At 39.5% G+C, this 26,589-nt stretch overlaps 1 protein-coding gene across 1 annotated transcript; it reads left to right on the forward strand.

Annotated features, from left to right (window-relative positions):
• The first annotated feature begins 1,459 nt into the window (after window positions 1-1,459).
• LOC124264705 (E3 ubiquitin-protein ligase TRIM56-like) lies at window positions 1,460-24,207 on the forward strand. Its single transcript, XM_046699470.1, has 4 exons — window positions 1,460-1,523; window positions 3,843-4,134; window positions 4,872-6,069; window positions 24,150-24,207. Exons 2-4 carry the CDS (start codon window positions 3,843-3,845, stop codon window positions 24,205-24,207), a joined length of 1,548 nt encoding a protein of 515 aa, XP_046555426.1. The 5' UTR covers window positions 1,460-1,523.
• Window positions 24,208-26,589: the final 2,382 nt, after the last annotated feature.

The following is a 26,589-nucleotide window of genomic DNA, read 5'->3' on the forward strand; positions in this document are numbered from 1 at the left end:
AGGAGAGAACTGCTTTCTCTGTCTGTGGGACCCCTTGGATTTTATGAATTCAACCGGATGCCCTTTGGTTTAGGCAACCGTCCCGTCACTTATCAACGCCTCATGAATGACTGTTTTGAAGATATGCAGCTAAACGTATGCCTTATCTACATGGATGATGTGATTGTCTTTGCTGATACCTTCGAAGAACATCTGGACAGGTTGATGAAGGTGTTTAAGACACTCAGAGACTAAGAGAACCAGCTAAATGTGAAAAGATGAAGACGTGGTCTCAACCAAATAATCCAATAGACGTTAAGCAGTTTCTTGGATTTGCAGGGTAGTACCGGAGATTTGTGAAGAGTTTTGCCGCAATCACCATGCCCCTGTCAAGTCTAATACTTTGATTAAAGAGAACACGGAAGAAAGTTAACCAACAGCCGTGGATATGGCTTTCGATGAAATTCAGAAAATGTACAAATTTCATAGCACATAACATTCAATATTTCATTCGAATGATATGTGAATACATTGAAATTGTAAAATTAACAACCACAAATTTACACATAATGGTGTGAAATATATTAACAATTTTTACACTAACCAATTAACATTTTGGCATCTATAAAATTTCATTGTAATTTAGAGATAGTACAACCTAGCAATGAAAGGGTAAAGTACTCACATATGTGTCTTTACATAGTTCAGCTTACAGTCAGCTGGGTGACAACCAGGCAGCATGGATGTCCAATACACACTGGCAAGCATGTGCTCCAAAATGCATGAGCTTTGGAGAGGTCATGATGTGACCTGTGAGCTTTGACATCACACATGAAGGTGAAGGCCACAGGGTAGTGGAAATGTACTGGCCACATGTAAACATTGTTTACACTTTTGACCGATAAGGATTTAAATGGAAATGAACTTTAGATAATAAAGTGTTTTAATTATTGGACCAACATGGATAAAATAATTAACGCCAATTGTAACAACTTAGCAAACAATTGCAGTTTAAAGAGTTTGTACATTGAAATGTATGCAAGGAAATCTTGCATTTACACCCGATAGGTTGCCAAGCTTTATTTTTATAGTTTTGAGGGCTTGCCCAGCTTTCATGGCGATCTTTAGCAAAAATGATGTGTAAGCCCGGGCTTTTTTTATAATGGTAGCTACGCCCCTGACCTCGGACGTGACGAGAAGGATCTTCACCACGAGGCTTCCCCTTCCCACTCCAAGCACGATGGACTACGGACTTTGCGATACATGCAGTTGAAAGGGAGGTTTGAAATGAGGCTACATACTCGTGTGTTCAAATAAAAACGACTCGCAGAATGAAAGCAACGACAAAACGCTGTGTACATTAACGTGTTATTCCCGTGACACCCTTGACCCCTGTCGCCTACAAGCTTCCTCTGAAAGAAAATATACTTGTAACCCAGAGTTCAATAACGGGTAGTGGGGCGACAACCCACAGCTAACCAGTAGCTATTTATCACGGGATCCAATCTCCCTCTACACCGCCTGTGTGGAACGAGGAAGTAAAGGTAAGTGGGCGTGCTGGCGATATATGCCAGATTTCACATACAGTACAATTCTAACAATGACCAGGTATAGCGATATCATTACTCCGTGATTGATGGACAAGGTGTGAAGAAATACGGTGGTAATCCTGTACTAATTCGGCCATGGTGTTATGTTTCCTGTGTGTGACCTCCCCACTGCTGTGCTGACGTGTCTACTTTCGTTATGTACAGGGATCCGACTACCCTCATCTCACACAAGTTGGTGTGTGGACCTACCGATACACTGACGTCAGTTAATTACTATGCCTATCATATCTACACATAACACCGTTTTTAGACAGTATGCGTGTATAATATCAAGTGGCACTGCATTTGTTGGGCAATCTCTTACAGCCTACTTTCGTTATCGACATGAGTTATGCAATCCTGGTCAGTACATTATACAGGCGACAATAAACGTAAATGCACCTGTATAACGCGACTCTGGTGATACGAAAGGCCTTTATTAGAGACTAACTAAAGACAAAGTATATCATTAAAAGTAAACGTATCAAAGTCTACATTTTGGAAAGAAAATAGACTAATGCTTAGTCTCTGAATAGATATAATTTTGATAGTAACAAACAAACCTATTATAAATTGAAAAGGAGCCCCAGGGAGACCAGAGATTCAGAACCTGGGGAAATCTAGACTTGCTTCAATTAGGGCTTTAGCACTGCAGGGGAGGCTAGGCTGTAGGGAAAATAATGTGATTCAGGGACTGTGAGACAGACTAGAAAAAATATATGTCAAATTAGTTTCAAAAGTCGTACATTGGGAGGAAATGACTGAGAGATAAATGAACGTAAGCAATGACAGAAGTATATGTGCTTTATCGTGTTGTATACTTGACACGTGAACCCAGACCCCTCGTGTCTTCTCGGAGGGTGTATTTTGGTCGTGTTGTGGGTCGTTGCTGACCAGTAGCCGTTTATTATGGGGCTCAACCTCACCCTTCACCGACTGGTTGGAACGAGGAAATGAAGTTGAGTAAACTTGCAGGCGGTATTTGCCAGACTTCACGTACACTACAATTCTAACAATGACCAGGTATAGCGACGTAATTACGCGGTTATCAAACGACAAGGTGTGAAGAAATACGGTGATAATGGCCTTAGAATTCGAGTCCTTCCCTCTGTGGTCTACTTTCACTATGTACGGATATATCGATATGTACAGCCTAATCTAAGGTGACTCGGTCTGTGGACATAACGGTACATTGACTCAAGATGGAAAACTATTAGGGCTGTCATTTCTACATTTAATAAAATATTTAGACAGTAAATATTCATAGCTGGAGTCGCGTTTGTTGGCGCACGCAGTTGACACTAGCCTAGCTACTTTCGTTATGTAAATGAGTGCTGATATTAAAAGTCAGCGCTTTATGTACCAAGTGCACGAGTCATTGTTGCTTCTTGGTGTAAATGGCGGGTGTGTTGTCGTCGTATTAACGTTTTGTGTCAAACGTAAGCTGGACGTCCACGTAGTTAGCGGAAGCAGTGTGATTGTTTGGACACCAAGTTTACACAATGGCAGAAACAAATGTGTTTCATCTTCGTCACTTCATGACAGTACCGAGATCACGCAAGCTGAAAACAAAACTGTCAACCATCCAAGGACTCTCTGTGTACAACATTGCTTAACTTTGACTGATTAGTGACCTGGGGTATATGCACAAGACGACACCCCAACAGGCTGTTCTTGTCTCCCAGGGTGGGCACACACAATATTGATTGCAGAAGGCCTTGATCTTAGAATTTTCAGTCTTTATCCAGAGCACATACACACACACGTGCGCGCGCACACACACACACACGTGCACACACACACACACACGCACGCATACATCTGTGAGGCTTGTGGGCTGTGGTTGCGTTGGTATGTTCAAAATTTGAAATGAACACTTACTATCGTTTATATATAGAGAGAGAATACTAAATGATGTCCCGTATAATACCTTATTCATTCGTTAAATATTCATTTATTACCCATCCAACATTAGCTCAATAATATATCAGAATTCAACTTACAGAATGAGTGCATTACGCCGTCATAACAGGGCTCACGCGTAGGAATACATTTCATTTATGATTGTCAACAATAGTCTGTTTAATTTGATTTTTTAAAAATGGACAAGGGGTTATGAAAAAGGGTCCAAATAACTTCCACCAACATATCATTTATTTTGTATAAATGCTATTACACGCAACCGTTACTTTGGCCATATTGCCTAGTGCAAATAGTCCCGGCAGCATGCAATGTGTAATAACATTGTAGATTTAATGCATCTTCACTTTGCAGATGGCGACGTCTCAGAAACTGCAAGAAAATTTTCTCACATGCACCATATGTACAGAAGTATTTGACAATCCATGCACCCTTGTCTGTTATCACACATTCTGTCGGAAATGTGTCGTCAACTACACCAAAACCAAACCGGAAGCTATCAATGCCAAGTCTCTGCTGTGTCCTTTCTGCAGCAAGATGACGAAAGTGACCTCCCCCGAGAGACCAATAGATGAGTGGGCGGATGACGTCAAACCGAGCTTTGTCATCCAGGGACTCCTGGACTCTTTTGGACCCGGATGTAAAGGTAACGATCAATGGTAAACTGGTACTGCAATGCACGATGGTCTATTGGATGTGTCTTGCACCACACTCAAAAGAAAGGAAGGATAAACACGTGTAAAATCTGTTAAATATTCGTCTGTGGTCGTCGTATAAAGTTTGTAGCCGTGCCATGTTCGACTCTTAACCTTTGCGAAGGCAACACACTCCCTTACTCAATGTAAAAATGACTTATCTAAATCTACATGTAATTGTAAATACATTCATTATTTACTGATACAAATTTTAATTTGTACCCCCACAATACTCATGAATGTAGTGGTCCTGCATAGCTGTTTTCCAAATATCTTGGTTGAAGTTAAAAGGTAGGGTATTTAGGGTTCAAGTGATAACTCATTTTTTAATATGTCAAACTAGTCATTCAAGTTCCCGAAATCTGAAGTCAGTCTTGCAGATATCTGTTATGAGGTAGCTTACACTAAAATTACTAGTAACAACAATTCATAAACCACAACAAGTAGTGAGGGTGAGTTTAGTTTTATGCCACCTTTGGCAATATTACAGCAATATCACGGCGGGGAAACCAGAAATAGGTGTCACACATTGTGCCCATCTGGGAAATCGAACCCGGATTTTCGGCGTGACGATCGAACGCTTTGACTACAAGGCTAGCCCACCGCCCTTAAATAGCTAGACGTGAGAACAAACACTCGATGATACGATGCTGAATGCTTTTAATTCAACCTTGTTTTTTTTGTCCAGATACAAAGAACTGCACGTGCTGTCATCGCGAAGGGGAAATAACTCCAGCGACTGTGTGGTGCTCGGTATGCGATGACGCCCTGTGTGATGTATGTGCTAGGGTGCACAGTCGCATCTCATCCACTCGTCATCACGATACAACTGCCCTGACTAGTGAGGCCATTATGCCCAGGAAACGAAACATTAAGTGTAAAGAACACAAGGATGAAAACATCAAATTCCTGTGCAAAGATTGCAAGAAAGTCACCTGTCACACCTGTTGTGTTATCTATCACAGGAAATGTGAATCAGTTGTCACACTGGAGTCGGAATTACCTGCATTAAAGTCCCAGCTGTTGAATAAGAAGGAAACTATTTCAAAGAAGCAACTCCAAATGGAAGTAAAAGTTGATGCTGTTAAAGTGAACGTCGTTTCTGAAAAAGATCGATATGCAAGAATGGAACATGACATCAAGTCTTTTGCTAACAACGCGAGAGAAAAGATAACTCTCATGGAAAATAAACTTCTAGATGAACTGAAAGAAGTTTCTGAAAAGCATATTGAACAACTCACAGCCGACCTAAAGTCGGGTAAAATGTCAGTTCAGATGTACCGACAACAGACTGAGCTGATAGACCAGATTCTACAATCTGAGTGTGACATGGACGTGTATGAGATGTATCAGGGATGTAAGGCCGGTGATGTGGATGCTGTCGGAGACGTAGACTTGAAGAAGAGAATAGCCAAGATCATGTTGAGACAGAACGAAGCCATGCTGAGTAGAGCTCTGGACGATCTACAGCTGGGTGAGATAGATGTCCAGTATGACGGTATGGTGAACTTGGAGGCAACACCTGTATCTCAAGACACCAGTAACATGCTGGACCTGAAGGCTGCTCCTGTGTTACAGGACACCATTAACGTTAAGGTAGCTGGAGGCGAGAATAATGTATGCCCTGCTGACTTAACAGTATTGCTGGTGAATGGTACAGACACAGTGGTTGTAACAGACTACAACAATAACAGTGTGAAGTCCTTTTACACTAGGAACAAACAACGACATCACAGCAAGCTCCAACTGGGAGGTTCACCTTGGGGTATAACAAGGCTGAAACACAACCAGGTGGCTGTCACTGTGCCGCATACCAGACAGATTGTAACAGTTGAAGTGAACCCTGACCTGGTGCTGCTGTCGACCATCACAACCAGCAAACAGTGCTGGGGTATAACGTCTCTGACACCATCAACACTAGCAGCAGGTTCTCGTAGATGCGTGGATATTCTGGACATGAGAGGAAATGTCCTGAAGTCAATTAAACCTATAGATAGTGGAAAGGATATCATACTTTCTCCTTCCTTTCTTTGTACAACAAGAACAGGAAACATCCTTGTGTCGGATAGAGGTTCGAAGCGTGTCCTTTGCCTGACAGCTGAAGGGGACGTTGTGTTCACTTACCCTACAACAGGTCACACAACACTAGGACATCCACGCGGTATCACAAGTACCAGCACAGGTGACATCCTGGTTACTGACTACTATCAACACACTGTTGTTCATCTGACTGAGTCAGGACAGTTTATCAGAAACATACTCACTAAAGATGATGGCGTTTCGTTCCCGCAGGGAGTTTGTGTAGATGGACGTGGCCGTGTTTATGTTTGTAATTACCGTTCATGTGAAATCAAAGTATTCAGTTTCAGTAACACAAAATAGACCTTTCTGCCTGCATAGTGTGAATGAGTATATATCATGTATAGATTGACTAAGTATATCTAATATACTGTGTGACTAAGTATATCTATCTAATATACTGTGTGTCTGAGTATATCTCATGTATAGCGTGACTAAGTATTTCAAATATACTGTGTGTCTGAGTATATCTAATGCACAGAGTGTCTGAGTATATCTAATATACCTAGTGTCTGAGTATATCTTATGTACAGTGTGTCTGAGTATATATAATATACTGTGTGTCTGAGCATATCTAATGTACAGTGTGTCTGAATATATCTAATAAACTGTGTGTCTGAGTATATCTAATGTACAGTGTGACTGAGTATATCTGATGTACAGTGTGACTGAGCATACCCAATATACAGTGTGACTGAGTATATCTAATGTACTGTGTGTCTGAGTATATCTAATATACTGTGTGACTGAGTATATCTAATATACTGTGTGTCTGAGTTTATCTCATGTATAGCGAGACTAAGTATATCTAATATACCGTGTGTCTGAGTATATCTCATGTATAGCGTGACTAAATATATCTAATATGCCGTGTGTCTGTGTATATCTAATATACTGTGTGACTGTGTATATCTAATATATCTGAGTATGTGTAGTATATTGTGTGTCTGAGTATATCTAATATACAGTGTGTCTGAGTATGTCTAATATACTGCGTGACTGAGTATATCTAATATACTGTGTGTCTGAGTTTATCTCATGTATAGCGTGACTAAGTATATCTAATATACCGTGTGTCTGAGTTTATCTCATGTATAGCGTGACTAAGTATATCTAATATACCGTGTGTCTGAGCATATCTAATATATCTGAGTATGTGTAGTATACCGTGTGTCTGAGTATATCTAATATACAGTGTGACTGAGCATATCTAATATACTGTGTGTCTGAGTATATCTAATATACCGTATGTCTGAGTATATCTAATATACAGTGTGTCTGAGTATATCTTATATACCGTGTGTCTGAGTAAATCTAATATAATGTGTGTCTGAGTATATCTTATATACTGTGTCTGAGTATATCTAATATTCTGTGTGTCTGAGTATATCTAATGTACAGTGTGACTGAGTATATCTAATATACCGTGTGTCTGAGTGTATCTTATATACTGTGTGTCTGCGTATATCTAATGTACAATGTGACTGAGTATATCTAATATACTGTGTGTGTGATATACTGAGTATATCTAGTTATGTGACAGGACCAACCACCAACAATCAAATCTAACAGATAGTTTGAAAGTGGAGAGTGCATCTGTTGACATCATTAGCTGTCGACAATCTGAAATGTTTAATTGTTTAATGGTAGTCATTATTGTACTGTCTTCCTTCAACTCACAAACAACAAATCGTAAAATGACAAACTTCAATACAGTGATCTTCAACCGTTCGGTAAGTTCAAAGGTCTGTTCGTTCACATAGAAAACACTTCAAAAACAGATTTGTTCACACCTATCAGTATGATACAATTCAATACACTTGGTCCAGGTTTACAATTCTTGACATATCTATACATTGTTACATGTAGTGAATGTTCATTCCCCCTTTCATGTCTTGGCTCTTTGCGTCTCTCCCCACATTCTGTCCACGCCAAGTCCCATCCATACATGATTACCCACTGTACTGTATCACCATTCTCTTGTAATAAATGTCATCGAACTATTTTCCAACAGTCAAATCAAATTACATTATCCTTTAAAGACTGCAGCAACTCGTCTTATCACCTGCTGTCTTAAATAGAACTGTGGTCACATATTATGATGTCTCACGGACACGTCTCCATAATTATGGGCAGGAGACACATCTTAACGAAACATTCACTCAAAAGAGGCTCCTGGATCAATGCAAAGATCAGGCACACTCAAACTAGACTTGAATGTGGTCCCATGATGAACTCCTCCCTGGTGAGTATTTTAGTTTACTTTTGAATCCCAACCTATGACCTGGATAACATTTTGATTGGTGGATTGGTTGAGTGAGTGGTTGAATGAGGGAGTGGGCAGTACCCAAGACATAGAATCAGGTTTGAAACTTCTTTGAACCCATGAACATATTTTTTACAATCAACTGGAGCACTTCCATCCCAATGACAACAGAACGCAAGGTCAACACGGTCGTTTCATTATGTATCACGACTGAACACAGCTGTGTAGATCATGACTGAAACACATCTGACGTAACAACTGTTCCTTCTGCATGGCCGTGGATGATATATAATAGAAGGCCAGTAATATGTTGTCAGTCTTGCAGTCACACTTACCTCCATTGAGGACAAAAGACTTCGGGCCTGAGTCAGTCCCTGAAAAGTACTTCAGTCATTCCAAAATCTGTGACTTGATACAGGAAAACCGTTTGAAGGTTTGTAACTCAAACATGTAGAAATTTGAACTGACCATAAACACTCAGAACTAGAAATAACACCGGGAAATAACATTTATGAGGTACTTATGTTCAACCTTCAATAGGTAATAGTTTCAGTCTATAAATGTGGTTCTTGTCAAGTTTTGGACCATTCCAGCAATATAATGACCGTTGGTACCAGCGATTGTCTTCACACATTCGAGTGAACGGCTTTACCATGAGGCTACCTCATTACGCAGTGCCAGTTATGGCAAAAAGGATTATAACATTTATATCAATGATAAACATGGTCTTGTTAATGCACGAGGATGTTGTTACAGTAGAGATGAAGATTTTTTCACACCATGATTTACAGTTATCATTCTGGCGTACTCACTGTCGTGTTTTCAATAATATATCACAAATTGACAGACTATCATTTTGAAGTAAAACACGTAACACTGCTGGCTCCTAAAAAGTGCATAAATGCGTTGAAATGGACAGTGTGTAACGTGTTTCATCGCTGCGTTTCTGACATTGTGTAAATTTTGCTTGGTCAATATACCTTAGACGCTGCATTAAATTTGTATGAACCCATAGGGACTATTGATTAGCATAGGTTCCCAGCAACCTAATTTGTGATAAGAGGCGATTAATGGACCAGGAGTTCTAGAGCCGCATGAGCGTTGCTCACAGTGTCATTCACTGGATAATTTGGGTTGTTATCTGTATATACTCTGAACTTTGTACCATATTGGTAATCAATGAACTGTTCAGTAATTGCCTACTTCAAAGCTAGAAACTCAAACGATGTCAAGAATATTTCTTCTCAGCTTTGTTATTTAGTCCTCTGCTGACATACGAAATAACTCGCTTCTGTCCATCCTGTCCTTGACAGAGAGCGGCCCCTTGTCCATGTGTACTAGCATCTGCATGGAGCTTAAATGGTAATCTGCGTAGGTTGGAAGCTGTTTGAAGTGATGGAATGCCTTGTGTTGCTCAGATCCCCATATCAACGGCTGTTGGTTAACTTTCTTCCGTGTTCTCTTTAATCAAAGTATTAGACTTAACAGAGGCATGGCAATCGCGGCAAAACTCTTCACAAATCTCCGGTAATACCATTCAAATCTGCTTAATGCAGTTCACCTATGGGCTGTTGTTGATAGTGATGCAGTTCAACTGTGGGCTGCTGTTGATAGTGATGCAGTTCAATTGTAGGCTGTTGATAGTGATGCAGTTCACCTGTGGGCTGTTGGTAGTGATAACGAAAACTTGTAGGCTGTTGCTGATTGCAAACATGGCCAATATCCATACATATACAACATGTGATACATTGTAACCCAATTAAGAATCATCATCATTTCAGATTTTGATAATGAGCTTCTCATTACTCTACCCAGGATTGAGAATTGTTGGATACTCTTAGGGGATCAAAATTCTACTCCACAATGGATTTGAAGGGAGGATACCACCATGTTGAATTAGAAAAACATCACAAGGAGATAACTGCTTTCTCTGTCTGTGGGACCCCTTGGATTCTATGAATTCAAGCGGATGAATGTTTTGAAGATATGCACCCAAACGTATGCCTTATCTACATGGATGATGTGATTGTCTTTGCTGATACCTTCGAAGAACATCTGGACAGGTTGAAGAAGTTGTTTAAGAGACTCAGACACTAAGAGAACCAGCTAAATGTGAAAAGATGAAGACATGGCCTCAACCAAACAATCCAATAGACGTTAAGCACTTTTGGATTTGCAGGGTAGTACCGGAGATTTGTGAAGAGTTTTGCCGCAATCACCATGCCCCTGTCAAGTCTAATACTTTGATTAAAGAGAACGCGGAAGAAAGTTACCCAACAGCCGTGGATATGGGGATCTGTACAAGGCATTCCATCACTTCAAACAGCTTCAAACCTACACAGATTACTATTTAAGCTCCATGCAGATGCTAGTACACATGGACAAGGGGCTGTTCTCTGTGAAGGGCAGGATGGACAGAAGCGAGTTATTGCGTATGTCAGCAGAGGACTAAATAACAAAGCTGAGAAGAAATATTCTTCTCATCGTCTTGAGTTTCTAGCTTTGAAGTAGGCAATTACTGAACAGTTCATTGATTACCGATATGGTACAAAGTTCAGAGTATATACAGATAACAACCCAAAGTATCCAGTGAATGACACTGTGAGCATTTTAGATTGGCACCATGATAAAGACGCAGACACAGATGTCAGGTACCACAAACAGATCACCTCTGAAGACACCAGAAATGAGCTTCGCACATTGTACATATGTGGGGCCTCGAACATTAACTCCAGGCGCAGTAGCCAGCCATTTCTTGTAAGCCCGATGTTAATGCAAGAACACAATAACTGATACTCAACATCAACAGGGTTTATTGTATTGATATTATAGGAGTTACAGTTCATAATTAATGGCTGCTGCTGAGGACTTGATAAATTTTATTGTGTTCACTTGAGGAGTAAAGTTGCTGATGAGTTGCTGAGGTTCAGAAAACTGCAACAAACAATAGCTTTCGATGAAATTCAGAAAATGTACAAATTTTATAGCACATAACATTCAATATTTCATTCGAATGATATGTGAATACATTGAAATTGCAAAATTAACAACCACAAATTTACAAATAATTGTGTGAAATATATTAACAATTTTTGCACTAACCAATTAACAGTTTGGCATATATACAATTTCATTGTAATTTAGAGATAGTACAACCTAGCAATGAAAGGGTAAAGTACTCACATATGTGTCTTTACATAGTTCAGCTTACAGTCAGCTGGGTGACAACCAGGAAGCATAGAGGTCCAATACACACTGGCAAGCATGTGCTCCAAAATGCATGAGCTTTGAAGAGGTCATGATGTGACCCGTGGTTAAGGTTAAGGCCACAGGGCATTGGAAATTTACTTGCCACATGTAAACATTGTTTACACTTTTGACTGACAAGGATTTAAATGGAAATGAACTTAAGATAATAAAGTGTTTTAATTATTGGACCACCATGGATAAAATAATTAACGCCAATTGTAACAACTTAGCAAACAATTTCAGTTTAAAGAGTTTGTACATTGAAATGTATACAAGGAAATCTTGTATACATTTACACCCGATAGGTTGCCAAGCTTCATTTTTATAGTATTGAGGGCTTGCCCAGCTTTCATGGCGATCTTTAGCAAAAATGATGTGTAAGCTCGGGCTATTTATATAATGTTAGCTACGCCCCTGACCTCGGACGTGACGAGAAGGACCTTCACCACGAGGCTTCCCCTTCCCACTCCAAGCACGATGGACTACGGATTTTGCGATACATGCAGTTGAAAGGGAGGTTTGAAATGAGGCTACATACTCGTGTGTTCCAATGAAACGACTCGCAGAATAAAGCAACGACAAAACGCTGTGTGCATTATCGTGTTATTCCCGTGACACCCTTGAACCCTGTCGCCTACAAGCCTTCTCTGAAAGAAAATATACTTGTAACCCAGAGCTCAATAACGGGTAGTTGGGCGACAACCCACCGCTACCCAGTAGCTATTTATTCACGGGATCCAATCTTCCTCTACACCGCCCGGGTGGAACGAGGACGTAACGGTAAGTGGGCGTGCTGGCGATATTTGCCAGATTCCACATACAGTACAATTCTAACAATGACCAGGTATAACGATATCATTACTCCGTAATTGATGGACAAGGTGTGGAGAAATACGGTGGTAATGCTGTACTTATGAGTGAGTGAGTGAGTTAATATTTAACGTCACATCGGCAATATTTCAGCCATATCGTGACGAGAACAATTAATTTTATGCATAATAAGCAAGGACAAACTATAAAAAACTGTCAACGAAGGACAGTAAAATAACTAGAGTATCACAGATTCGAATTTAAAACTAGCAATCAAATCTAAAACAGTCTAACTATAGGACAATACAAGGTAAAAACCGGCTATATATTGCCAACAACTGAAGGTAGATCACCATACTAGGGACCATGGGGACTTACAGTACATTGGCTTCCTGCATGGACCCTAGCTGGATTTACACCATCCCCTCAGCTATTAGCAATGTCAGATAATCTAACCATGAATTAAACGAACATATATTCTACGATTAAAAGAGTAGTAAGTTGAAATTTACTTTGAATGTTTTGGGACTTACGTACCCTCTCAGGAGGACAATAATTTTACGTTACTTCAACCCCCTTTGAGGGCACTGCCACTCACAATCTAAGTTACTAATCAAATCTACCAATAATTAAAATACATCTATGTACAGAACATATTAATCAAAATTCATTCATTAAATCAATTTCTTTTAAAAAGCCAATAATTAAATGATAATTAACATTTGTAAAAGATCCTTCATTGTTTTGACATTGAAATATTTATCCCTTATGATGGAGAATTCAACACAGTCAAGCAGGACATGCTTGACCGTGGTTCTCTCATCACAAAGGGATACAAAACGGAGGATCCTCACCTTTCAATAGGTATTTGTGAGTATAACGCGTATGGCCAATGCGACATCGTCGCATGATGACCTCTTCAAATCTGGACTGACAACCCAAGTAAGTGTAACCGATATTGGGTTTTATTTCATGCAATTTATTAATACCTACTTGGGTGTCCCACTTCTTCTGCATCAGATCACGGATGAAAGTTCTAATGCTAGCTTTGTAATCAGAGTATGGAATAAGAAGTGGTGTCACAGATTTGTTAAGTGCTGCCTTGGCAGCAAGATCAACCATTGTATTCCCAGAAATGCCAACATGGCTGGGTAACCAACAAAGACGATGTCGCACTGGCCGGTAGCAAGCTCATTATATAATTCAATAATTTCTAATAAAAGTGGATGTTTACAAGAAATATTTTTAATAGCCTGAAGACAAGAAGAGAGTCAGAAAAGATGATATACTGTTGATATTTAGGGTGTTTTTAATATATTTTAAGGCTGTTAATATGGCGTTTTGCTTCAGCTGTAAAAATAGAGCTGTTATCTGGTAAACGAGAGGAGATTGTTCTGGATCCAATGACAGTGGCACATGCCACCGCGCCACCATCCTTGGACCCATCTGTAAACAAGGATTTGTATGTACTATATTTATTTTTTAATTGATTATATTCTTGTTTATATTGTAAGTCATTAGTTTGAGATTTCTTAAACCTTGTCAGAGTGAGGTCAACTTCAGGCCTCACCAATTGCCAAGGAGGAGAAGAAAGAAGATGGAAAGGAGCTATATTTTTCAGCTCAATACCGGCAGCAAACAGAAATGGCTTAATTCTTAAACCAAGAGGCGGAACAAGAGAAGGCTTTTTGTTGTACAAATCCTCATAGAGAGGAGTAAAGACGCAGTTAAATGCAGGATTAGACTCGTTAGAATAAAGTTTTGTTATATATTGCAAGGACAATTTTATACGGCGTTGTTTAAGAGATGGCTCATCAGCCTCGACGTAGATACTGTCAACAGGAGAGGTTCTAAAGGACCCAAGACAAAGTCGTAGACCTTGGTGGTGGACAGAATCAAGTAATTTTAGGTTGCTTTTGCAGGCGCCACCATATACGATAGAACCATAATCAAGCTTTGAGCGAACCAATGATCGATATAGGTGGAGGAGGGTAGTTTGATCCCTCCCACTTTGAGTTTGAAACAACTTTCAACAAATCGAGTGCCTTCAGGCATTTGGCTTTAAGGGATTTAATATGTGGCAAAAAAGTTAAATGTGAGTCAAAAATAAGGCCCAAGAACTTGGCCTCCTTTACAACTTTGATTGGCGTGCCATTTAAAGATAATTCTGGATCCTTATGAGGCTTATATTTTCTACAAAAGTGTAGACAATTGGTTTTTGACTTGGAAAATTTAAAGCCGTTTTCAAGACACCATTTATTTATTTTATTTAAACACAACTGTAGTTGCCGTTCAATGGTATGCATATTCTTACCGCGACAAGAAATATTAAAATCATCCACAAAAAGTGATCCATCAATTGAATCATTTAAAACCTTGGATAAACTGTTTATCTTGATGCTAAACAAAGTGACAGACAAAATACTGCCTTGTGGTACACCCTGATCCTGATTATAATGGTCAGACAGGGTTGAACCCACTCGGACTTGAAATTGTCTGTCTTTTAAAAACTGTGATATAAAAAGAGGTAAACGACCCCTCAAACCAAAATCATGTAAATCCTTCAAAATGCCATGCTTCCAGGTGGTATCGTATGCTTTCTCAAGATCAAAGAAAATCGATACAGCATGTTGTTTATTAACTATTGCATTTTTTACAAAGGATTCTAAACGTACCAAATGATCAATGGTACTACGATTTTTCCTGAAACCACATTGAATATTGGTTATAAGGTTATTGGTTTCAAGATACCAAGTTAATCTATTATTGACCATACGTTCCATGGTTTTACAGACACAGCTAGTTAGAGATATTGGTCTGTAATTCGACGGATCTGTATGATCCTTGCCAGGTTTTGGAATGGGGACTACAATGGCATTACGCCACGAGGGAGGGAAATTTCCCGACGTCCATATTTTGTCAAATAAATCTAAAAGTGTGATCAGACATGGCTCAGGCAAGTGTTTCAGTAACTGGTAATGAATGTTGTCATCACCCGCTGCAGTGTCATGAGCTTGCTCAAGAGCTGTATATAGTTCATGTAATGAAAACAGTTCATTATAGTCTTCACCATTATTTGATTCAAAATTAACTTTGGTCTTTTCCTGTTGTTTCTGATATCTCTGAAACTCAGGGACATAATTTGCCGATGAAGAATTTTTGGCAAGAGTTTTGCCAAGTTTATCTGCAATTTGAGATTTGTCAGTAATTAAATTATCACCATCTTTAAGATGGTGAACAGCAGATTTTGATCCTTTGCCTTTAATTCTTTGAACCATGTTCCATACCTTAGACATTGACGTACGTGAGTTAATTTTGGAGACATAGTTCCTCCAAGATTGCCGTTTATTTTGTTTGAAGGTGCGACGTGCCTTCGCATTGCGCATTTTAAATTGATTTAAGTTGTGGACGGTAGGGTGATGGCGGAAATATTTCTCTGCCTTTTTCCTCGCTTTTCTAGCATTTTTACAGTCTGCATTAAACCATGGCTTTCGCACATGTGGAGTTGTAGAGGACTTTGGTATACACTCATCAGCTATTACATTTAAAACGTCAGAAAATACCTGAATAGGATCAGCAATATCACTGAAACATTCGGGTCTTAGTTTAGATGTGCATAAAGTTTGAAATAAAGGCCAGTCTGCCTTCGAAAAATTCCATCTTGTAGAAGATGGAGAATCAGTTGGAGAAGTTTCTGATAGTGTCGTGGGAAAGTGATCACTGCCACAGAGGTCGTTGTGTACTGACCAATCAAATTCATTAAGTAGATTTGAGTCTGAAAGAGACAAATCCAGAGAAGAGTAGGTGCCTGTTGCAGGATGCAGATACGTGCTTGAATCATCATTAAATATGCACATGTCATTATTTGAGATAAAATCTTCCAGGATTTTGCCTTTAGTGTTAGTATTTGTACCACCCCAAAGCGGATTATGGCCATTAAGATCACCCATGATAATGCAGGGTTTCGGAAGTTGATCATAGAGAGCTTGAAGATCAGTCAGGTGAAGTGTTGAAGAAGGCGGAATGTACAGTGAGCATAATGTAAAGACAACATGAAGTGTAAGTCTCACTGCAATGGCTTGAAGATTAGTTGTAAGTGGGACAGGGCTGTGAATAACATTCTGCTTAACAAGGATTGATGATCCACCAGTGGCTCTATCACCCGGAGGTGAGAAGGAATGATATGCAACGTACTGACGTAGATTAAACGTATCTGTCTGTTTCAGATATGTTTCCTGCAGACAAAATGCTCGTGGTGACAAATCTTGGACTAAAAGCTGCAATTCATTAAAGTTAGTCCTTAACCCTCTACAATTCCACTGTAATATATTTTGTGAATGATTCATGATTTGGGTGCACTTACTGGTGATCTACCACGCCTTGATTTAGAAGGCGATGAACTCCCTGACCGATGATGGATAAGTTCGGACGTATCCATATCTTCGAGAGACCCATACTTGTTAAAAAGCTGGATGTCATCTTTTGAACCTTTAGCGATTCTATCGCTATGGTTGATTCTATTTAGTTTTTTATTTCCTTTCACAGTTTGCGTAACTTGAGTTCCATGGACAGATTTAGATGGACACGAATCTGATTTGGATTTTGAATGAACGGTTGTACCGGAGGACTTCCCTTTATCTGGTTGAGTCTTTGGACAAGCAGAATCCTTCTGTGAAGAAGGCATAGACTGAGGTTGAGAGGACGCCACTGTAGCTTGTAACACGTCTGCAGTCTGGGTAGCAGATTCTCCTCGTGTCAACAAGTCTTGATTTGGGATGGGTTCAGGAGTAGAAGATTTTATCCATGTCAGCTCTGTTTGACATTCAACTGAGGCTGTGGTCGTGAGTGTTCTTTTAATAACAGAAGCATAAGAGTTACTTGGGTAAACAGTTGGAACAAGTTTCTTAGCTTCAGCATAGCTGATGTTTTGAGAATGTTTTATTTTATTGACTTCCATTTCCCTCTTCCATACCGGGCAATCTTTCGATGAGGAGGAATGCTGTCCTGAACAATTGACACATTTTTTAAAGTTGTTTGTACAGTCTTCTGTGACATGAGATTGCTCCCCACAATGAGCACAAGTTATAGGGTTTGAACAAGAATTTATCCATGACCAAATTTCTGGCATTTAAAACACCTCAATGGATTTGGATATACAATTCAACTTGAAGATTGCAATACCCGGCTTTGATTGATTTTGGTGCCGTTGGAGAAACAAATGAAAACAAATATGTGTTTGTTGGAATCACTTCTGAATTCTTACGCCTTGTAAAACGTTTCACGTACGTAACACCTTGATCTTTGAGTTCAAGCATGATGTCTAGCTCCGTCATGTCCTCCAAAGATGATCTCGATCCCTGACTATACCTTTACTTGAATTCAGTGTACGATGGATTGACACTGAAACAGGGAATCCAGCCAAAGTATCAATTGACTGCAGGTTAGCTGCTTGATGTCGTTTACTACATTCAATGAGCAACGACCCAGATCTCATTCGCTTGATATTTTTAACGTCTCCTGCAATACCATACACTGCTTTAGATACAGCAAAGGGATTGAGTTTAATTGGCTTTTTGTCTGGGGATTCTATCACTAGAAATCTTGGCCAGTAGTCTACCTGCGTCGATGGTCTATAACTATCATTTGTGCTTTGATCATTATCAAGCTGACGTTTTTTTCGAAGGGGGGTTTCAGGTTCCATGTTTATGTATAAAAGATTCGTCAACCCAGCTCCCCACCCACCACGGAGTGTCATAAAAGACGGTGCTATATACAAGTGGACCTCCGACTTGTAGCACCAAGGATACTGGGATGATATACTCAAGCAGAAAGATTAAACAAGTAATCAATCTACCAGATTGGCCCATGAGCCATCGCCTTCTGGGCATAAGACTCTAGGCAATTTAATAGTACATATTTCAAAATCAAGTGATGATTTATAAACAAAAATGCGTCAAGACCTAAAGTCAAACATGTAATACATAATATAAATTTTGTGCAGATACAATTTAATGCACAGGGCTCGACATGACCAGCCGATTGGTAGAACCGGGCCCATTCTACCACCCGTCTAGGTGAAGTAAGGGGCGAAGTGGTGTGTTGGGCAAAGGAACACTGTTCCTGGAACCAGTGCCCTCAACCACCAGCCTCCCGTCCTCCACCGACACAGGGGCGCAACCCACGGCAAACGGGTTGGTGGACCAAAATATCCCCCCCGGGTCCACAACGGGGGGTTGAAAGGCGCTTAGCGTGACCCAGCACCCACCACGAGGAGGTGGCCTTTCATGGGTGCCCCATAAATTTGGATCAATGGAAGAAATGGAAGTGTGTGATAACATCCATCCCAGGGCACATAGCTTGTCGCCCCCAAAGAAAGTGCGGGGTAGATCCCAAATCAACCCACCAAAAAGATACTGTATTCCAGAAGTATAGTACAATGGAATTGTAGAGGATTAAAGACAAATTTTAATGAGTTACATCTTTTAGTTCAGGATCTGGCACCATCAGCATTCTGTCTACAGAAAACCTATTTGAAACAGACAGATACTTTCAATCTACGTCAGTTCGATGCATGTCATTATTTCTCACCTCCGGGTGACAGGGCCACTGGCGGATTTTCAATCCTTGTTAAGCAGAACGTTATTGACAGACCAGTAACACTTTCAACTAATCTTCAAGCCGTTGCAGTGAGACTCACTCTACATGTTGCCTTTACAATATGCTCGCTGTATATTCCGCCTTCTTTCACACTACACCTGTCTGATCTTCAGGCTCTCTATGATCAACTTCCGAAACCCTGCACTATAATGGATGATCGTAATGGCCATAGTCCACTCTGGGGTGGTACAAATACTAACACTAAAGGTAAAGTACTGGAAGATATCATCGCCAATAATGTCTTGTGTATATACAATGATGATTCAAGCACTTATCTGCATCCTGCAAACGGCACCTTCTCTTCTCTGGATTTGTCTCTTGCAGACTCTAATCTGTTCAGATTAAGAATGGGAACACAATATTAACTGATAAATCTGACATAGCTAATAAATTAGGAGAAACTTTAGCTCAACATTCTTCATCACCAAATTATACACCAAACTTTCAAACATTTAAACAACAAGCTGAAAAAATGAAAATCAATTTTGCGTCTGACAATGGTGAGGACTACAATGAAGTTTTCTCCATTCATGAGCTACACACTGCCTTAGGGCAAGCTCATGATACTGCCACGGGTCCTGATAGTATTCATTGTCAGTTACTTAAACATTTACCTGATTCCTGTTTAGAGACCCTGTTAAATATTTTTGATCAAATATGGACAACGGGTAATTTTTTTCTTCTTCGTGGCGGAATGCTGTCATTATTCCAATTCCGGAACCAGGGTGTGATCACACTGATCCTTCCAGCTATAGGCCAATATCGCTTACTAGTTGTGTTTGTAAGACCATGGAAAGAACGGTCAATAAGAGACTGATATGGTACTTAGAAACAAATAATCTTATTACGAATATCCAGTGTGGGTTTAGGAAAAACAGACCATTTAGTTAGATTAGAAACGTTTGTTAAGAATGCTATCGTCCATAAACAGCATGCTGTATCTATATTTTTTAACCTAGAAAAAGCATATGATACAACCTGGAACAACATGCTGTATCTATATATAAATAACTATCTACTGTATCTATATTTTTTTACCTAGAAAAAGCATATGATACAACCTGGAAACATGGAATGTTGAAAGATCTTCATGAAATGGGTCTGAGAGGTCGTTTACCTAATTTCATATCACAGTTTTTAACAAATCGACATTTCCAGGTGCGTGTGGGTTGCACCTTGTCTAAATTTTATGAACAAGATCAAGGTGTCCCACAGGGTAGCATATTATTTGTAACGTTGTTCAGTATCAAAATAAATAGTTTATCGAAAGTGTTAAATGACTCTGTTGATCGGTCATTATTTGTTGATGATTTTAATGTATCATGTCAGGGTAAAATATGCACACGTTTGAGAGACAGTTGCAGCTCTGTCTCAATAAAATTAATGATTGGTCAGAACGAAATGGCTGTAAGTTTCCTAAATCTAAAACTAACTGCAACCATTTCTGTCGTAAGTATAACCCACATAAGGACCCACACCTACATCTATCGGGTACTCCTATTAAAGTAGTTAAGGAAGCCAATTTTTTGGGTATCATATTTGATCATCATCTTACGTTTCTACGTCATATCAAATACCTTAGGGCAAAATGCCTGAAGGCATTAGATCTCTTAAACGTCGTCTCCAATGCTAATCGGGAAGGTGATCAGTCGACCCTTCTTCACTTGTATAGAGCACTAATTCGTTCTAAACTTGATTATGGTTCGATTGTTTATGGTGGACCCCGCAAAAGCAACTTTAAACTTTTAGATTCTGTCCACCATCAAGGTCTTAGACTTTGTCTTGGATCTTTCAGAACATCACCTATTGACAGTCCATATGTGAAGGCTGATGAGCCATCTCTCAAACAACGTAAAATAAAATTATCATTTCAATACTTCTCAAAACTATATTCAAATGAGTCCAACCCTGCCTTCAGCTGCGTCTTTCACCCCCTTTTATGGGAATCTGTTAAATAAGAAATCTTCTTTAATTACGCCTCCAGGAATAAGAATTCAACCTTTCATTTCTGCTGCTAATATCGATCTTGAAAATATATATCCTTTTCGACAGCTTTCTTACCCACCTGGGCAATTGGTAAGACCGCAGGTAGATCTAACATTAACAAAACTTAAGAAATCAGAAACCAGTCAACTAATCTACAAACAGGTACATAATCAGTTAAGAAACACCCATGAAACATATAATTCTATCTTCACAGATGGATCCGAGGATGGTGGCGCAGTTGCTAGTGCCACTGTCACTGGATCCAGAATAGTTTCTTCTAGATTGCCAAACAACAGCTCCATCTTTACAGCCGAAGCAAACGCCATTTTATCCGCTCTTAAGTATATCAATAAACAATCAAATATGAACAATACATTATTTTTTCAGATTCTCCTTCTTGCCTTCAGGCTATTAACAATATGTCATATAAATATCCACTTTTAATTGACATACTTGAATTGCAAAATTATCTTGCTACTGGCCAATATGACATCGTCTTTTGTTGGCTACCCAGCCATGTTGGAATCACTGGGACCACATTCGCCGATTCTGCTGCAAAAGCCGCTCTCAACAAATCTGTGACACCACTTCTGATACTGTACAGTGATTATAAACCAGTTATAAGAAGTAACATCCGGGATCTTATGCAGAAGAAGTGGGACACCCAAGTAGGTATCAATAAATTACATGCAATAAAACCAACTGTCGGTTACACCTTCTTGGGTTGTCAGTCCAGATTTGAAGAAGTCATTCTGAGGCGATGTCGTATTGGCCATTCTCGATACACACATGAGTATTTACTTAAAGGTGAGGATCCTCCATTTTGCATCCCTTGTGATGAGGGAATCACAGTCAAGCATGTCCTACTTGACTGTATTGATTTTTCCATCACAAGGGATAAGTATTTCAGTGTCAAAACAATGAAAGATTTTTTGTTATAATGTACATTCTAATTTAATTATCGAATTATAAAAAGAAATTGAATTATTAGATAAATATTGAACAATATGTTTTGTAAATAGACAAATGACATCTTATTATCAATGGTAGTATAAATTAGCAAACTGCGATTGTTAGTGGCTGTATCCTCTACGGGGGTTTCAGTATCATACAATTATAACGTAAGTCCCAAAACTGTCAAAGTCAATTTAGCTCAACCATGCTTTTTAAACGTAGAATATCCGTTATTTTAAATTATGGCTTAATTTCCCTTCCATCGCCACCGGCTGAGGGGATGGTGTAAATCCAGCTAGGGCCCATGCAGGAAGCAAATGTACTGTAAGTCCCCACGGTCCCTAGTATGGTGATCTACCTTCAGTTGTTGGCAATCTATAGCCTGTTTTGTATTGTATTGCCGTGTATAGTTAAATACTAGTTTTTATTCCTACCTGTGATAATCTAGTTGTTTTACTGTCCTTCGTTGACAGGTTTTTATAATTTAGCTTTAATATATATTAATTCATAACATGATTAGCCAAGATATGGCTGAAATATTGCCAAAGTGACTTTAAATTTTAACTCACACACTCACTTATTTGTACGTAAATTTTAGGGGGGGGGGGGGTAATTCACATTGTACATGCTTCATCAAATCATCATCACACACACACAAACACACACACCCCACACCCCACACCCTTGCCATAAATTATGACCGGTCACTTACGGCTGTATAATGTCAAGTGGCAGTGCATTTGTTGCAATCTAGGTCAGTACATTATACACTCGATAATAAACATAAATGCACAAGTTGTAAGCGTGTGATATGGAAGGAGGTCTTTATGAGAGACCAACCAAACGACGAACTATATCATTAAGTAAACGTATCAAGGTTTACATTTTGGAAAACTGTATATGTCAAATTAGTTTTTAAAGTCATAGATTGGGAAGAAATGACTGAGAGATAATGTAAGCAATGCCAGAAGTACGTGCGCAAAATCGTGTTGTATACTTGACACGTGAGCCCTGACCCCCTCTTGAATGCTATGAAAGTGTAATTGTGTCGTGCTGTGTGTCGTTGTTGTTTATTATGGGGATCAATCTCACCCTTCACGGACTGGATTGAACGAGGAAGTGAAGGTGAGTAGACGTGTGACGTGCAGGCGGTATCTGCCAGATTTCACGTACACTACAATTCTAACAATAACCAGGTATAGCGACGTCATTACTCGGTGATCAATCGACAAGGTGTGAAGAAAGTAGACCTCTGTGTTGCGTGTTCTACTTTCACTACGTACAGGTGTATCGATATGTACAGCCTACTCTCAGGTGACTCGGTCTGTGGACATAACGGTACATTGACTCAAGATGAAAAGCTATAATTGCTGTCATTACTACATTTAATATAATAATTAGACAGTAGTTGTTCATAGTCGATGTCGCGTTTCTTAGCGAAAGCATTTGACACCAGTCTACTTTCGCTTTGCCAATGAGCGCTGATTTCGAAGTCAGTGCTCTATTTGCGCGTACAATACACGTACATCATAGGCAGATCTAGGTATTTCAAAAGGGGTGGTGTGTGTGTGTGTGTGTGTGTGTGTGTGTGTTCATATCCCCTGAACCCAAGGTAAGTTCAATGTGGCCTTTAGTCAAGGCGACCTGGTAAAGGCAACTGTGGTGATAGCAACTCTGCCTTCAAGAGAACCAAGTCAAAAGAAATGAGAAGCTCATTATCAAAATCTGAAATGATATTCATTCTCAATCTGGCTTCGTATCACATTCTGTGTATGTATGTATATTGGCCAAGGGGTTGATTGGTTGAACATCATTGTGAACATCATCTAGTCAGTGTTGCCAAGTGCACGAGTCATTGTTGTTTCTTGGTGCAGATATAAGATGCCGGGCGTGTAGGCTTCTCCATGAACGCTTTGCGTCAAACCTGAAATGGATGTCCACAAATCTGATTCATCTTTGTCCTAGTACCGAGATCCTGCAAGCTGAAAAACAAAACGGTCAACCATCCAAGGACTCTCTGTGACAAACGTTGCTTAACTTTGACTGATTTGTGACCTGGGGTATATGCACAATACGACAACCCAACAGGCTGTTCTTGTCTCCCAGGGTAGGCACACAAGATATGATTGCAGAAGACTTTGATCTTAGAATTTTCAGTACTTCTCCATAACACATGCTATGTATGTTCATCTGTGAGCTTTGTCGGCTGTGTTTGAGCTGGTATGTTAACAAATTTCAAATGAACTCTTACTATTGTTTATATATAGAGAGAATACTAAATGTTGTCCTTTATAAAACCTTATTCATTCGTTTAATATTTATTTATTACCCATCCAACATAAGCAAAATAATGTATCAGAATTTAACTTACAGAATGAGTGCATTACGCCGTCATAACAGGGCTCACGCGTAGGAATACATTTCATTTATGATTGTCAACAATAGTCTGTTTAATTTGATTTTTTTAAGATGAACGAGGGGTTATGAAAAAGGGTCCACATAACTTCAACCAACATATCATTTATTTTGTATATATGCTATTACACGTCACCGTTACTTTGGCCATATTGCCTAGTGCAAATAGTCCCGGCAGCATGCAATGTGTAATAACATTATAGATTTAATGCATCTTCCATTTGCAGATGGCGACGTCTCAGAAACTGCAAGAAAATTTTCTCACATGCACCATATGTACAGAAGTATTTGACAATCCATGCACCCTTGTCTGTTATCACACATTCTGTCGGAAATGGGTCGTCAACTACACCAAAACCAAACCGGAAGCCATCAATGCCAAGTCTCTGGCCTCAGACCACAGTTACCCCCCTTAACTTTTACCATGACCCGGAAGTAAAATATGAGAATATAGTGCCTTGTTTAAATGGGCTGTTCTGCTTGTGCTGATTTTTTCAGGGTGACTTGTGATAGCTTAAATGAAAGGTAAGACATTGTACTTTATTGCAAAAATTTTTGGGTCCACAATCTACTCATGGTTTTGACACCAGCCTTCCTTGATTTGACCCCAAGTTCAAGGCTGTCTGGTGTGTTTCGGCTCGTAACTTCCGGTGACCATTGTTTACAGTGGATACAGCAAAATCGACATGGTCGATCCAGGCTCATATTTTGCCGATTAAGTGACAAGTGGCAGGTTGGTCAGCATGCAACAGGAGAACAGCCTACGACCGATATTAAATATGGTGCACTGGCATGTCACTGTAGATAACAAAGAAGGAAAATAATTGTGGTCTGAGGCCTGATATGGTGAAGGTAGTGCAAGTGTTTAATTTGCTATATGTCTGTTATTTTTCAAAATATTCACTTGAAACTTTGCATATTTACTGCCAGGAACATTTGAAATATGTATACATGTGTTTTCAACTGAAAATATTTTTTTTTACATTTTTTATGAATTTATTTCAGTTTTCTGATTGCATATTGTTTTAGTGAGTGAACGGACGCATCATATTTAGACAGATTGGTTCAATTATGGTGAATGTATGTATCACTACGCCGCACGTGCCTTGTAGATGCATGTGATACCTAAAATGGCTAATATTCAAGCCTTTTTCCAAAGATATAGAGCCAAGTTTGTGAAAAATTCAGTCCTCAGTGAGGAAAATGGCATATGTCATATGTGGACTGGAGCATGCAAGCACAGTGGGTATGGGGTATTGCGGTATTTTTGCCCCATAGCCTACCAGTGGCCGTACTACTCATGCTCACAGGCTGAGTTTTATAGTACACAGGGAAAACTTCGACATAGGTGATTACGACATCAGCCATTTGTGCCACAACAGTAAATGCACCTATGTCAAACACCTGTCTGCTGAACCACACAGCATAAATGCAGACAGAGTGGCCTGTGTAAACAGGGGTGTGTGTAAAGGCCATGCACCTTTCCCAGATTGCCTTTTGGCATTGAAGTTATAGGAGAACAGAAAAACAAAGGCAAAGTATATGAAAAATACTATATCATATAATATAGTAAAATTTTATTCATATTTCCTGATTTTCACCACAGTCACAGTTAGTTGTGACATAGCATTTATTCACAACACATAGCTTTAGAGACATTATGATGTATTTAAACTTAAAGTTAAACAGTATCTGTCTTTAGCAAGTAATTAGGAAATACAGTTCTGCAGCATCACTGCACATTTTCAATATTTTGAATAAGAATGTTCATGTTTTTTGCTGAAACACGGTACAGGGTCTAACTGACCCTTTCTGTAGTCCCCACTCTGCTTGTCAGTCTGTTTAGACTTCAAATGTTCACAGATCTTGCTTCCATGCTGTGTAAGTTTCCTTTTCACAACACTGGGGCTTTTCTGATAGTCTTTGTGATAGGTAGCCTCCTTGTCCATTTGTTCAAGTGACCGCACAGCTCGGCTTGAAAGTTTCACCC

The sequence above is a fragment of the Haliotis rubra genome, unplaced genomic scaffold (assembly GCF_003918875.1).
Source record: "Haliotis rubra isolate DU_JTF1 unplaced genomic scaffold, ASM391887v1 Scf939, whole genome shotgun sequence".
NCBI lineage: Eukaryota > Metazoa > Mollusca > Gastropoda > Lepetellida > Haliotidae > Haliotis > Haliotis rubra.

Coding starts and splice junctions, on each gene's coding strand:
- LOC124264705 (XM_046699470.1), top strand. CDS start 3,843: ATGGCGACGTCTCAGAAACTGCAAGAAAATTTTCTCACATGCACCATA. Junction 4,135..4,871: donor TTTTGGACCCGGATGTAAAG/GTAACGATCAAT, acceptor TTTTTTGTCCAG/ATACAAAGAACTGCACGTGC. Junction 6,070..24,149: donor ATCACAACCAGCAAACAGTG/CTGGGGTATAAC, acceptor TCTTTGTCCTAG/TACCGAGATCCTGCAAGCTG.